General features: G+C 42.1%; 1 protein-coding gene across 2 annotated transcripts in view; it reads left to right on the forward strand.

Moving 5' to 3' along the window:
• The window catches only part of LOC140550301 (copine-8), a 168,308-nt gene extending 153,945 nt beyond the window's left edge, over positions 1-14,363 (forward strand). For both annotated transcript variants that reach the window (XM_072674217.1, XM_072674218.1), the window contains 3 exons: positions 794-851; positions 2,569-2,642; positions 6,808-14,363. In XM_072674217.1, the coding sequence (XP_072530318.1) occupies positions 794-851; positions 2,569-2,642; positions 6,808-6,996 (321 nt within the window). In that variant the 3' untranslated portion in view covers positions 6,997-14,363. The remainder of the gene's footprint in view (positions 1-793; positions 852-2,568; positions 2,643-6,807) is intronic.
• The last annotated feature ends 1,763 nt before the right edge of the window (positions 14,364-16,126 follow it).

Genomic DNA, 16,126 nt, shown 5'->3' on the forward strand with positions numbered 1-16,126 from the left:
TCAGTAGTATACACTATATGGTCAAATGTTTGTGGACACCCTTTTTAATGGATGCATTCAGCTACTTTTTGTTTTACCCATTGCTGACACAGATCTGCAAATGCACATACACACAGCTTGTCTAGTCCTTAAAGAGAAGTCCAATACAGTAGGACTCTCTCTGGAGTAGATAAACATGGACCTGTTGGCATCATGACTAATGCCAGGCATGGACTAGAGGTTGAGCTGTGGAGCAGTGGAAGAACTGTGTTCTCTGGAATGATGGATGGCTGTGCTCCAATACTTTTGGGAAGAGTTGGGAATGACGAAGGGGGATGATCATCATCCAACATCCTGACCTCACTAAATGTTCTTATTGCTGAATGCAGTCAAATTCTCACTGCAATGCTCCTCCAAAATCTAGTAGAAAGACTTTATCTCTGGTCAGTAGAGACAGTCACTCTCTACTCTTGATTTCAGAAGACATCAAAGGTGTCCCAATACTTTTGTCCATATATTCAAGCTTCGATCTGACTCCGTTTCAGTTTGATTCACGTGGGGAAGCTGTCCGCTCCAGACGCAGGAGATGTTAGGCTAGCATTACACTAGACTTAGACTCTCTCAATATTGTAAAAAAAGACAGGTTTAACGGGGTGTCAAAATTTTTTCACATGACGGTAATGTATATTTTCCATGTTCTCATATTTTGTAAGATGTCCAGCTGCTTATATCCAGGACAGAAGGTATAATGGCTTTTTGGTTTTGGTTCTGTCGTGATTTTAATCTTCTGTTGTCTCGTTTGTTTTCTGTCAAGGCTTCATGTCTTCCCATGTCAATTATCATCGTTGGCGTTGGACCGGCTGAGTTTGATGGTAGGATTCTTTCTGAACACTTAGATTGTTCTTCATTATGTCTGTTCACTTCTGCCTCTGTTTACATCTGTTTATTTATGAGTGGAGGCCAGCGAATACGTTTGTACTGTACTGAGTATAATATGGTTAGTGGAGTGAGTAAAACACTTGTACTTGTGTACTTGTGGCAGTACTTGTGGCAGTAGTTGTAGTAGTTGTGATAGTAATAGCAGTGGTAGTAGTAATTGTAGTAATTGTAGCAATAGCAGCAGTAGGAGTAGTAGTAGTAATGTTGTAATGATAATATTAAAAGCTGTAGTAGTAGTAGTAGCAGCAGTAGTAACGATAGTAGTAGTAATAGTAGTAATCATAGTAGTAAAAGCTGTAGTAGGAGCAATAGTAGTAGTAGTAGTAGTAGGAGCAGTAGTAAAAGTAGTGGTAGTAATCATAATAATAGTAGTAATAGTAGTAGCAGTAATAGCAGTTGTAGTAACGGTAGTAGTAGTAATAGTAGCAATCATAGTAGTAAAAGCAGTAGTAATAGTAGTAGTAACAGTAGTAGTACTTGATGGCAATGGTCAAAAGCTGATCCGCACCTAGAGCCCTTCGAGCTTCAAGTACGGCTCGGCTCGACCCGCCATCTCTCAAAATCCGCGGAAGCCAAACGTCCAGGCTTTTTTCTGTCCTGCACCAAAGTGGTGGAATGAGCTAATAGTAGTAGTAGTAGTAATAATAGTAGCAGTAGTAGTAATAATAATAGCAGTAGTAGTAGAAGTAGCAGCATCAGTAGTAGTAGTAATAATTGTAATAGCAGTAGTAGTAATGATAGTAGTATTAATAGTAAAAGTAGTAATAATAATAGCAAAAGCTGTAGTAATAGTAGTAAAAGCTGTAGTAATAGTAATAGCAGTAGTAGTAGTAGCAGTAGTAGTAGTAGTAGTAGTAGCAGCAGTAATAGCAGTTGCAGTAACGGTAGTAGTAGTAGTAGTAATAGTAGTAATAACAGTAGTAAAAGCTGTAGTAATAGTAGAAGTAATAGCAGTAGTCAGGTCTCTTTCTGTTTCACATATCACACACACCACCTCACATTACTCTCGCCCATCTTTCCCTCTCTCTCTCTCTCTCTCTCTCTCTCTCTCTCTCTCTCTCTCTCTCTCTCTCTCTCTTTCCCTCTCTCTTTCCCTCTCTCTCTCTCTCTCTCTCTCTCTCTCTCTGCATGGCTGGGTGTAATTTAGATGTATTGTGTGCCTCGTGTGAGCTGCTGTATAAATCTGCCTCGTGAAGTGTGCATGTGTGTGTGTGTGTGTGTGTGTGTGTGTGTGTGTGTGTGAGGAGGAAAAAGTCCATGTAATCTGACAGCAGAATTTCTCTCCAGCACAAATTACACCCAACACACTAACATACGCACACACACACACACACGAACTGCAACGCAGTGACGCCCCATCGCTCCTCACTGTTATTGACAGGAATGGAGATGGCAGTACAAACAGTGAAGAGTGATGACCACACCCACACACACTCACACATGGAGACACACACGCTCTGTTAGATTCTCTTTCTCTCTCCCTGCTCTCTTTTCCGTTCCTTCTCTCTCAATTTTTCCCTTTACCCCATGTCCCCACTATCTCCTGCTTGTCTCTTTCCTCTGTCTGTCTGTCTGTGTGTCTGTCTGTCTCTGCTCTTCTCTCTCCCACACACACACACGTGTTACTGAGCTGGTTCTCTGTGTCTACAGCGATGGTTGAGCTGGATGGAGATGAAGTGAGGATTTCGTCGAGAGGCAGATATGCAGAGAGAGACATCGTGCAGGTACAGTGTGTTCTGCTCTCCCTCTGTGGCCTGAAGCACTTTCACACTAACACACACACACACACACACACACACACACACACACACCCAGTGTCAGAGAACACACACACACACACACACACACACACACACACACTAAAAAGAGATTTGATCAATAGAAAACACACCGTTTCAGAGGTGATCAGAGGTCAGAAGTGATCTCTCTATTGGAGTCTGGATGTGTGAACGGGGTGGGGGGGGGGTCAGTTGTGTCCATGAACTACAACATACATCCAAGTAGGCTCTTAACACCAACAACATGCATCAAATGGGCAAAAGTATTGGGACACATGCTTATTCATTGTTTTTTCTTAAATTAAGGATAGTAAAAAGAGCTTCTCCTGCTTTTATTGGAATAACTGTCTCTACTGTCCAGGGAAGAAGGCTTTCTACTAGATTTTGGAAGAGCACTGTACTTCCACTGCTCCACAGCTTAATGCTGCAAGGAGTATGTGTGAAGATGTCTGAGATATGCAAATAAGTTGGTTCTCAAACTCAGAAAATCCACTGATCCACAACAACATTGACACCACCTGCCTAACATTGAGTAGGCCCCCCCTTATGCCACCACAACAGCTCTGAGCAGTCGGGACATGGACTCCACAAGACCTGTGAAAGCGTTCTGGGGTATCTGGCACCAAGACTAACATTAGCCGCAGATCCTTTCTCTAAGTTCTCTAAGTTATGATGTGGGGACATTAATGGGTCGCATTAATGACCCTGTCATTAGTTCACCGGTTGCCCTTTCTTGGAGCACCTTTGGTAGGAACCCCACGAGGCCTGCCTGATGTTCTGGAGATGTTGCTAGCCGTCGCAGTTTGGTTCTTGTCAATGTGGCTTATCTATGTTCCAACATCACCTTCAAGAACTGACTGTTCACTTGCTACACTGTGACAGGAGCCACTGTAGAGGCAGATAATCAGTGGTTTTCACTTTATCTGTCAGTGGTGTTAATGTTATGGCTAATTGGAGTATGTATATGTGCTTTGGTGAGGGAAATGAAGTTTTCCTTGATAGGGGCCTTAAAAAGCGTCTGTCATTGGATTACCTGATTTTAGAAGTTATTGTTAATTGCATCCCTAGTACCCAGTCCATCCCTTCTCTGGAAAAACATCGCTTGAGAGCAGGGAGGTATAGCGTGCCCCTTGTTAGCATATACAGCTCTTAACTTAATTTGTTTTCTTAAATTTGCATCTCTACGTGTTTGGCAGCCATTGTATTCCAGGCATTTCATCAAACAATAAGAATATGAATAGAATAAAGTCCCAACAGCAATGTGAAAGAGTAGTGGAGATCCGGCCAAGACATGGTGAAGAAATTTCACCATAGAGACTTCTGAATGCTCTCAAAGTTCAGATATTAGTACTGTGTTGTTTATATTTAAATAATTTAATAAATAATTCTTTGCATTTTAATTATTATAATAATTTATTTGCATTATATGAGCAGTTGTTTTTGAGCATTTGTCATTTCTGCAAATAAATACTCTAAATATCATTATATTTTTTGGAAATTTAGGGGAAATGTTTATATGTGTGGTTTATGAAATACAATGCAAATGTTAATGACCTAAACACTCTGCCTATAAATAGTAAAACCAGAGAAACTGATCACTTAGGGTGGTCTCTTTATTAGTTAGCCGTCAGTGCTTTGTTAGAAAACTCTGTGCTTCTCTAATGTTAAATGTTGTAACACACTGGAAATGGACCGACTACCACCTTAGCATAAAGCAGATCTTCCAACACTGTGTAGAGAAATGAATGGAAGACAAGACACAGCTGGATCTAATCTAATCAAACTGAATAATCAATTGTGAATTAGAGGATGTAGATCAGCCATTTCAGCACACACACACACTTTGTATTTGGCCTGTGTTCTGCTGTAACCCCCTGGCCTCATTACAGCAGATGGCAGGAGACTTTGTTTTCCAGCCGTCTGTCTCTCTATTCCCCAATCTCAGTCCTTCCAGAACTTTCTCTTTCCTCTCATGAGTTAATCTTTCCCCCTCTGTCCTTCCCTGGGTTTCTTCCTCTGCTCTGTCAGAGCCGTTATTGTCTTGCTAATGTGAGGAAATTGTGAATTACTTATCATAGTGGGCCTTGAACACCTGCTTCTGATTGACTGGTCACCCCCCCCCCACACACACACACACACACACATACACACACATATATAAACATATACAGTAATGTGAATAAATCAGGACACCCGATAAAATCCTTTGTCCTTTACACACACACTCACACACACACACACACATATATATATATATATAGTATTATATTTTAGAATTTTTACATTGTTTTTACAATATTTTAAATATATGTATTATGTAAAATATATTAATATTGTTGAATGGATTTAAAGACAATTTGGACATTGGAAAATGGGAAAGTAAAATCGGATCTCATCTCATCTCACTGGAGACGCATTTTATAGACAGTTGTAAACAAAATCCGGTCAAAGTAGATCCAGATACTTTCTGGATCCAAAACACATGTTAATGCCAGGTCTAAACAGGCCAACTTCTATTAGTTGTATTAGTACATAGTTCCCAGTTTTGTGTGCAATATTATCTCTCACCAATTGTCTGGATGTTTATACATGTTCAAATTGTAATAATTATAATAATTGTATGGGGTGTCCTAACTTTTTCACACGGCTGTATGTCCACACACCATTGCATCTTCTGACGTTGGTTCCCATCTTCTCCAGTTAAGCGCTGGAGCAGCACTTTCAGTAAAAAGCTGTAACTCTTAAAGGTAATTTGGCTCTCGTTTCGAGAGGCTTTTAACCTGATTGGCGTTGTGTGTTTGATGCCTCAGCAGTGCTGTTATGCTGATTCCGGGCTGCTTAAATGCCATCTATGCTGGATAATTGCTGTTTTCAAATCAGCATTGCAAATTTCTTACAGACTTATGGATGAATTCTTCTTTCTTTGTCAGCGAGCCACGCTGCTGCCAGCAGCTCAGCGGCCCTCTCCGCTCTCTGCGGAGTGTTTGCTGTGCTCAGCTCATCAGATAAACAGAAATCAGGCTGACAGTCTCACAGCGCAGAGAAGTCCAGCTCTAGACCAGCCTGTGCTGAATTGAGATGGTCAGGGTGGTTTTTGATGGTCAGGGTGGTTTTTGATGGTCAAGGTGGTTGAAAAAAGATGATCATCCAGTCAAACACTTACCCATACTGGTAAGCTAGCTGGTTGACCAGCTCTTGACCAGCATAATGTATCTTGCATTCAATGTTGGTCATGCTGGTCATGCTGGTCGACCAGCTTGGTCTAACTGGTCATGTTGGTCATGATGGTCAATCCGGCTTGGTCTTGCTGGTCATGATGGTCAATCCAGCTTGGTCTTGCTAGCCATGCTGATCAACCAGCATGGTCAACCCTAGTCATACTGGTCATGCTGGTCGACCAGCTTGGTTTTGCTGGTCATGCCGGTCAACCAGCTTGGTCTTGCTGGCCATGCTGATCAACCAGCATGGTCAACCCTGGTCATACTGGTCATGCTGGTCGACCAGCTTGGTTTTGCTGGCCATGCATGGTCAACCCTGGCCATACAGGTCATTATGGTCAATCCAGCTTGTCCTTGCTTGTCATGCCGGTCAACCAGCTTGGTCTTGCTGGTCATGCTGGTCAACCAGCATGGTCAACCCTGGTCATACTGGTCATGCTGGTCGACCAGCTTGGTTTTGCTGGCCATGCATGGTCAACCCTGGCCATACAGGTCATTATGGTCAATCCAGCTTGTTCTTGCTTGTCATGCCGGTCAACCAGCTTGGTCTTGCTGGCCATGCTGGTCAACCAGCATGGTTTTGCTGGTCATGCTGGTTAACCAGCATGGTTTTGATGGTCATGCTGGTCAACCAGCATGGTCAACCCTGGTCATACTGGTTGTCTAGCTTGTGGACCAGCTTCATACTCCTCTAGCCCTCCAGCAGGTTCCGGTTTATCTGCTCCAGAGAGTCCTTTTCTTTTTTGCAGCACTTATCTACAGGGACTAGACAAGCTGTATGTGTGCAATGGATAGCTGAATGCATTTATTTGAAGGGGTGTCCACAAACATGTGGACATATAATGTATGTGAAGAACATGTACATCCTACATGGCTGTTTTTCTCTGTTGCAGTTTGTCCCCTTCCGAGACTACATCGACCGCACAGGAAACCACATCCTCAGCATGGCCCGGCTGGCGAAGGACGTCCTGGCTGAGATCCCAGACCAGTTCCTGTCCTACATGAGGACCAGGGGCATCAAGCCGTCGCCCGCGCCCCCTCCCTACACACCCCCGGGGCACCCGCTCCAGACCCAGATCTGATCCGCTTTCGCCCGTCTCTCTCTCTCTCTCTCTCTCTTTCTGTATCTCTCTCTGAATCACTCAGTGATGTGGAGGGGCCTGCTCGCCCCCCTCTATCTGTCTCTTTCTCTCGTTGCACTATGGGCAGTAGAAGGAAGACAGCAGCATGGTCAGAGAAGGCCAGTGAGGGCAGATTTACTTCCATTACAAGCGTTCTTCTGTCAGGGTCTCTCTCTCTCTCTCTCTCTCTCTCTCTCTCTCTCTGCCTCAGAACCTGGCTAGCTTATCTCTTGTAGCCTCACTATCCCGATGGACAAGAGTCGGACTTTCTTTCTGGCTCAATCTCGGACTGAACGGAGAAGAAGAAAGGATGAGGCAGCCTCTCATGGGTCTGCACGCTTTTCTAGAAGAAAGGGCCGAGGGTCTTCCTCCTCTGGCCGTGAACCCACTCTCGACTGTTGTAAATAACTGGAAATAGAGATTTCCTCTTACTTATGTATATTCCTCTCTCTCTCTCTCTCTCTCTCTCTCTCTCTTTCTCTCACTCTCTACTTTTTCTACCTTTCTCTATCTCTCCCTTTTTCCCCTCATTTTTAACTTCACGTCTTTTGATCTTTTTACTTTCTCAATTTTTTTGCCGCCACTTTCGCGCATTCTTTACTTTCCCTTTTTTTTTACTTTCTCTACTTTTTGCTCTCGCTCTTTCCCTTTTTTTTACTTTCTCTACTTTTTGCTCTCGCTCTTTCCCTTTTTGCTCTCTCTCTTTTTTTTACTTTCTCTACTTTTTGCTCTCGCTCTTTCCCTTTTTGCTCTCTCTCTTTTTTTTACTTTCATTACTTTTTTGCTCTTTTACTACTGATTTCGCTCTTTGCCTCTTTTTAACTTTCACTCTCTCTTTCTTTTTTATTTAATCTCATTTTTTAGCTTTTGCTCTTTCCCTCTCTTTTTTACTTTCTTTGTCTCTCTCTAATCTCTCTCTCTCTCTCTCTCTCTCTCTCTCTCTCTCTCAAAGCTCTCTCTCACTCAGTGTTTACATGTTGATGATTTTCTTACTGTTGGATACTTTTATATGCGTAAAACTTTCAATATGAACTTTGGAATATTTTGGGAATCCTCTCGGCGTGTTGTCTTTGCCACGCGTGTCGCAGGTCGCAGCGACAGTTTAGCGGCACTCAGAAAAAGCGCATATCTTGCATGGCGTGGAGTAACAGCCAGCTCGGATTTGTGATGCATGTTTGGAGTTTCATCCATTTCTTTCTTTCTTCCTTTTCCTTCTTTCTCTCGCTCTCTTCATTTCTGTCACACCGCCCTGGCACAAGCGTGGTGTTCCTTTGTGTTGGTGTGCAAGCATGTGTGTGTGTGTGTGTGTGTGTGTGTGTGTGTGTGAGTGGAAAAAGTGTGTTCCATTGCATTGAAACTTTAGCAGCTGCTCTCAAATAGGATTTGAGACTAAGAGCCCAGTGGTCAAAAACACAGATGCCATTGTTTTCTTCCATTTGTTTCTGCTGTCCGCATTGAGTAGAGCAGTGTGTGTGTGTGTGTGTGTGTGTTTTATAGGTGTGTGATTTGTGAATCGGTCATATACTGTATTACTGATCATATTTTCATATTTTATCTTAATCCGAGTTGCCAGATTTGCCCAAAGAAAGGAATTAAAGCACAGCTCAGAATCTCAGCCTCAGCCTCCTGCCTGCAGTGTGTGACAGCTAGTACAGAGTTGCTGGAACTGAACGCTGTTCTCCACTGGTTTAGGAAGGAAACAGATCCTCTCCAGAAGCAGCTATCATCAGTAAGTCTTAGCAGGCCTCTTTTTGTACTGCGCAGCCTCAAACCAGACGTAACCTACGCACATCGCTGGAAATCTAGAATTCCATAGGTTTCACATGACGTTTTAACCACCTGTCACTCCGTACAGTCCTAACACAGTCAGTAAAAGCTGGAGACTGTGGTGGAACCTACCTAGACACCTGGCCTTCCCTTTCGTTTCTTCTTCCCTCCAGATATAAAACCAGTGATTTTCTATGATATCTGTATCATATCTTCAGTCACAGTCTGGCTTTCTCATTTCCACAAGCCTTCATGAAAGCACTGTAACTTTCTCTTTGTGAATAAAAATGAGGGTCAGGGTTTTTATGACTCAGTAGCATCACTGGATTACATTGAAAATGCCTTCTTACACAAATTAACATGAATGATACATTAAAAACCAGTGTAGCCCTTTTTTAGCTCTTTTCAGACCCGGTTGACCTGTCCAAGCTCCGCCCACAAATACGCTCTTCCATAGCAACTGTTGAGAAATTGCTAAGGTTGGGGAAGATTTACAGAATATTAGGGGATACCCTCTGAAACCCATTGAATCGCACAGCTCGGTCGGGATGCAAAAATACACAAACGTATATTGACAAAAGTATTGGGACACCTGCTCATTCAATTTTCTTCTGAAATCAAAGGTATTAAAAAGAGTTTACCTGGATTTTGCTGGAGTAACTGTCTCTACCGTCCACAGAAGAAGGCTTTCTGTTAGATTTTGGAAGGACACTGCTGTGAGGATCTGATTGTATTCAACAACAGTGAGGTCAGGATGTTTGAAGATCACCACCACACCATCCCCAGCTTGTTCCCAAAAGTATTGGATGGAGCACCAGCCATCATTCCAGAGAACACAGTAGTTCCACTGCTCCACAGCTCCATGTAGAGCTTTATACCCCTCTAGCCCACGCCTGGCATTAGGCCTGGTTCCATCTATAACAGTGGACAGCTGAAAATACTTGTAGGAGAACTCTAACGCTAATTCTGTTACATCTACATCAGCGGGATGTTTTTAATTGGAGCTTGATTTTTGTCTAGATGTTTTAAAACCAGTCTGACCAATCAGAGCTCTGTTATGGTTGCAGCCCAGAGAAATGAGCATCAGGATGCTGCAGAAGTAGTCCTGGTCTATTCATGCCTACAAAGAACTGCCGACTTTAGCTTCCCTCGCTAATAAACACTCACGTCTGTGTTTTTCTGTAGTTGATGATACAAAAGACATTTTGTACATTTACATTTAAGGCATTTAGCAGACGCTCTTATCCAGAGCGACTTACAAAAGTGCTTCACTATTTACCCAAGAAAAACCTCAGCTAGTTTAAATAGACTAATAATCTAAAGATTCTCTAAGTTTAGACTCTACTAAACACAAGTTAATAGGGTGAACACTCTGCTATTCGCCCAAGTCCTCTCAGAAGAGGAGGGTCTTCAGTCTGGGTTTGAAGACAGCGAGTGTTGGACACCCAGGGGAAGCTCGTTCCACCACTTCGGTGCAGGACAGAAAAAAGTCTGGACGCTTGTCTTCCGCGGATTCTGAGGGATGGCGGGTCGAGCCGAGCCGTACTTGAAGCTGGAAGGGCTCTTGGTGCGGATCGGCTTTTGAACATTGCCATCAAGTACGGAGGGGCTGGTCCGTTCTTGGCTTTATAGGCCAGGGTCAGGGTTCTGAATCTGATGCAGACAGCAGCTACAGGAAGCCAGTGAAGAGAGAACGCAGCAGTGGAGAGACATGGCTGAATTCTGGATAAGTTGCAGGAGCCTGATGAGGCCAATAAAGTCGCAAATACAAATTACAGCTGAACACATGCCTTTGTGGACAAGCTGAGAGATACAAAACCGACACCCAAAGGTAAAGAAGCATGTGGACTGAGGTGGTAGAGTATTATTAGAGGATTTTACACAAAAATGACTCAGGTTACGCAGCGGTAAACAGTTCTGGAAAGGGGTCTCTTCCCTGCAGCTCCCCCAAAGTTCCACAGTGCAGTAGAAGCGTTCTGGCCTGGAAGTGGGAATGATAGAGACACCATTCTCCCTGTTACAGTCAGTGGAGCCTCATCATGATTCTGAAGCTAAAATCACCACATAGTGCTGATTCGAAGAAATCAAAAGTGTACAGGGAGCAGAGAATCAAATTGAGGACAAGAGATCAGACAAGACATGAAAACCTAAGTGAGAAAACCTAAGGTGCACAGTGGCAAGGAGAACCTCCCTCAGGGCTGGAGGAAGAAACCTTGAGAGGAACCAAGACTCCAAGGGGGGCTCGACCCATCCTCCTCTGATCAAAACCATCGATGAAAGTCACAGAACCACCACATAAGACTGTTATACTGCTCAGGTGTGCACAATAATCATATTATCATAATATAATAATCATAATATAGTATAACTTCATATAATCCTAGTAGTGAGTTGAGAGTAATGAGGGTTAATGGTGGTGGCAGATAATTATTAAGAGTCTATGTCAATTTTAACACAGTCATTAGGCAGGTAGCAGTGGCAGGAGGGTGGGCAGCTAGTCTGACACGGGTAGAGGGGACCCCAGCAGTCAGTCTTCTATCAAATAAAGGAAGTATGGAAATGTATGAGAGCTATGGAGTAGCTTCTAGCCTTTAGATGGATTGGGATTTAACAGTTGCTATGAAAAAGCATGACCATGGGTACCACATGAATAGAAGTCCTGTCATATGGATGGGAAAGCTTTAAACAAGCGAGGAAAGCCAGACAGGCATTGGACCCCCTGCGCCTTTTAAATACCCCACCCATGTTATAGGCCTATACAGTAATGTGAACGCCACCGTATGTAGCAGATGTAATTAAAATACTAGAGTTTAACTGGACTTTTTGTACCTTCACAGACTTTAGTGTGCTGAAGCCTCATGTTGTCTGACTCCAGGATCTTTCTCGTAACTCTGCTGGTGTGAGTGGGTGTGTACTGCGAGTTGTTTTTCTCACTCAAGGTAGTTTAATATAAAGTTCATCGCTGATCTGCCTTGAACTGCAATCAGGATTTTTTACAGTGAAAAGATAAAACTGTCAGGCGTAAACAGCTCTTTATTAAAAGGCTAACGAAATGCAATTCTTATATAAAACCATTGGGAAAATACATACGCTGAGCTGCCAGTTTATTAGGCACACGCTTTTTAGGTTTACAGATATTGACTGAATGCATTGCAGGCCTTTATAACCCTCTAGCACATATAGGTTCATGTTTAGCTACTCCAAAAAGTCCTATTCTATTGGCAGTTCTTTTTCACAGGTACCAGACAAGCTGTACATATGTGTGTGCATTTGCTTAAATTAGCTGAGCGCATTCATTAGAAAGGGGGACACATAGTGTATGAAGACATTAAAGGTAACAGTACAGTAAAGAGTACAACCCCAACAGTGCTGGTGTGCCGGATACACTCGTACCAGAACTGTACACCCTACTACCATAGAAGTGGGCTGTTAAGCTGTGCATGTTTACTCAATTGCCGTTATTCAAAGATAACAAACAGATGTTTTACTCCTTTAAAGTACTCGTTACCCTTTGATGTACTTCAAAGTGCTCCTAAAATTGTTATTTAGATCATCACAGTACTCATTATTCATTATGTAATTCAGAATACTAATTACTCAAGGACAAGTACCGTCTATTATCAGCTTGGGTCAACCATTGAAGTTACATTGAAGTTACATTAGTGTAAAACATCATCTAATTACAAGGGAGGGAAATATTTGAGGGATTGTAATTCATTACTTAACTTTTACTCAATTGCATTTCCAGACTTTTTACTCCTTAAAGTATTATTTTGGATCATCAAAGTACTCATTATGTACTTTAAATTACTCAAGGAACAGTACCTAACAGTCTATTATCAACTTGGATCAACTACAAAGTTACATTAGCGTAAACAATCTTATTACAGGGGTAGAATACTTGAGGGATTGTACTTCCTTACTCTACTGTATGATTTTGGAGTATTTTATTTCAAAAATAACAGCTTGTATTTGTATTCCATTACATATTAACAGCAGACTTTTTACTCTACTAAATATTTTACTTAAATTTTTTATTTAGACCTTTAAAGTACTCATTACCCCTTGGTGTACTTCAAAGTAATCCTTACTATGTACTTTGAAAGTACTCAGTACACAGTGCATACATTGCATACTTTAAAGTACTCTTTACTCATTGCACACTTCAAAGTACTCATTATTAATTGTGTATTTCAAAGTACTCCTTAATCATGATGTACTTCAAAGTACTCATTACACATTGTATACTTGAAGTACTCGTAAGTCATTATGTATTTTAAAAGAACTCCTTACTCATTGTATTCTTTTAAGTACTCGTTACTAATTATGTATTTAAAAGTACTTCTTAATAATTATCTACTTTAAAATACTAATTTGTCATTATGTATTTAAAGTACTCGTTATTAATTGTGCACTTCAAAGTACTCATTAGTTATTATATACTTCAAAATACTCATTACTCAAGGACCAGTACATCCGTAATCAGCTTGTACCAACCATTAAAGTTAACTTACTGTAAAAACTGAACTTAAACCTTTACTTTATTCATTTTATTTATTTGATTGTTTAACTGGCGATGCTGTTTAACTGTCCCTCAAGTATTTCTTTAGTTCTGTACCTTGATTTTTAACTGAGTATCATTTTTTAGTATTTTAACACAGTACCCACACTGCTCCTTATGCCTGCTTCCTCAGTACTTCCTCCACCCCTGCTGAATAAACTGGCAGCTTAGTGTAGAGTAAGTGGCGGGGAAAGGCAGCACCGGACAGTAAGAGTTTATAAGAGTGCTGTTTGGGTGAATGCACGCTCCGCATGCTTAAAAAACTCAGTCTTTCGCTCTATGGCAGCTCGTTCTAGCTCCCACGTCTGACCGCCGTCCATCGCTGGTGTCACAGCTTTTGCCAAGCTCCAACACATAAGAGCATGCATGCCTGTGAGCGTATGAGGGGTGTGTAAGAGTGTGTATTTGTGACTGTATGTGTGTGTGTGTGTGTGTGTGTGTGTGTGTGAATATGGGTGGGTGGGTGAGTGTTTGGGTGGGGATGCTGAAAAGTGCCAATCTGGCAGGTTTTCATCTTAAGGTTAAACGTGTGAATCCATTCACATGAACTCTGTTTACTGAAGATATCCAAATAATATATTGTATGCTTGTCATATCTTATAAATATAATGTGCACTATGTTTGCATGTACAGTTTTACAGGAGATGCACCAGTTCTTTTGTTATTAATAGAGTGTTTTTGAGACTAAAAAGTGACAAAAAATGGAAAACAACTGTACAAAATTGCCTTAATCTCTCACTGAATTCTCGGAATTGTGCAATGCCTTCAGATATGAATCGTTCTATATTTTGTGTCGGTGTAGAATTGCTTTCTAGTGTATATTTTCTTTGCACAACTTCATGTATTAAAAAAAAAGAGGAATCATATTGTACTTTTGGAAATCGGTGATTAATCAGAGAAGCATGACTGCAGTAACTGATTGTCTGGTAAATCCATATGATAAAATGATTATTTCTGTATTAAAGTATTGATTTTGGAATAAACATTCTTACTAAACACACCCTGACCTCCGGATCTCCTGCTCTTCTGACCTCATACATACGCTGAGCTGCCAGTTTATTAGGCACACTTTAGGTTTTTAGATACTGACTGAATGCATATACACTATGTAGATGGAGCACCAGCCATCATTCCACTGCTCCACAGCTCAATGCAGGGGGGGCTTTATACCCTTCTAGCACATATAGGTTCATGGTTATCTACTCCAGAGAGTCCTATTCTATTGGCAGTTCTTCTCTACAGGGACCAGACAAGCTGTATGATATGGTATTAAAAAAGAGGAATCATATTGTACTTTTGGAAATCGGTGATCAATCAGAGAAGCATGACTGCAGTAACTGATTGTCTGGTAAATCCATATGATAAAATGATTATTTCTATATCAAAGTATTGATTTTGGAATAAACATTCTTACTAAACACGCCCTGACCTCCGGACCTCCTGCTCTTCTGACCTCTGACCGCTTCTTGCCGCTTCTGACTTCATGCTCGGTTTTAATGGCAGAAATAAGAACATGGTCAGCCAGTGGTCAAATTCAACTGACCTTTAAACCGAGTCTTTGCTGATGATTCTGATGAAGTTACTGATCTCTCTCTCGCTCTCTCTCTCTTCCTCCCCCTCCGGGATCTGGAGGCCCATTAGTAGTAATGACTGTTTTTGCGAGCTGGTGTGACACTCTAATTGCAGCAGGAGAACATGCACTGCCTGCCAGGCTCCAATTACATCAGTGTAGCGAGCGAAGCGTCCGGCAGTAACCACACAGAGGGTCGGTGAGGTATCGGCCTCAGCTGTCTTTTAAAGAAAGTTTCCTATACAGGGTGTCCATCAACTGCACAACACACCCTGCAATTCCATCTGCACACAGATCACATACACATCTTCCTACACAGTACTGAAGAGTACTGAAAGTACCTGTGTACTTAGGACTATCAGCCATAACATTAGCACCTCTGACATGTGAGGCATTGATTATCTTCATCTACGGCAACATCTGTCAAGGGGTGGGATCTACATATTAGGCAGCGAGTGAACAGTCAGCTATTGAAGGTGTTCTGAGGTATCTGGCACCGAGTCATTACCAGCAGATCCTCCAAGTCCTGTAAGTTGTGAATCAAGGCCTCCATGGATCGCGTTGTAGTCTTAGGTGCCCATGACCCCATCACCTTTATAATGACTGTCCTTCATTGGGGCACTTTTGTTTTCGATGTTTTCTATATCAGAGTGATGCTAATGACGTTCTTCTGAGTGTTGGACATTTTTGGACCATGCTCAGCAATGTTTACTGCATCCAAGCCACGTACCACACTGTGCATCCTATACAAATCTGTTAGTGTGAATAGTGGAAGCATGAGAATCTGAGCCTTTGACAAGAACTATGATGTCTAGACGACTGGGTCAGAACATTCCCAAAACAGTAGGCTCTTTTGTGGTCTTTTGTGGTTTTTCTAGTATGCAGTGGTCAGTACCTTCCAAAAGTGGTCAAAGGAAGGACAGTCATTAAAAAGGTGATGGGGTCATGGGCACCTAAGACTACAACGCGATGAATGGAGGCCTCAACTCACAGCTTACAGGACTTGGAGGATCTGCTGGTAATGACCAGATACCTCAGGACGCCTTCAGAGGCCTTATGGAGGCCATGCCTCAAATGGTCAGATTGGCTCTGGTCTCTACTGAGCAGACTCTGGTTGCAAATTTGACAACATGGAACTCAACAAATGAGGAAAAATGAACGATGGGAAACTCACAGGAGAATAAGCCCTGGTG

The sequence above is a fragment of the Salminus brasiliensis genome, chromosome 2, assembly GCF_030463535.1.
Source record: "Salminus brasiliensis chromosome 2, fSalBra1.hap2, whole genome shotgun sequence".
NCBI classification, from domain to species: domain Eukaryota; kingdom Metazoa; phylum Chordata; class Actinopteri; order Characiformes; family Bryconidae; genus Salminus; species Salminus brasiliensis.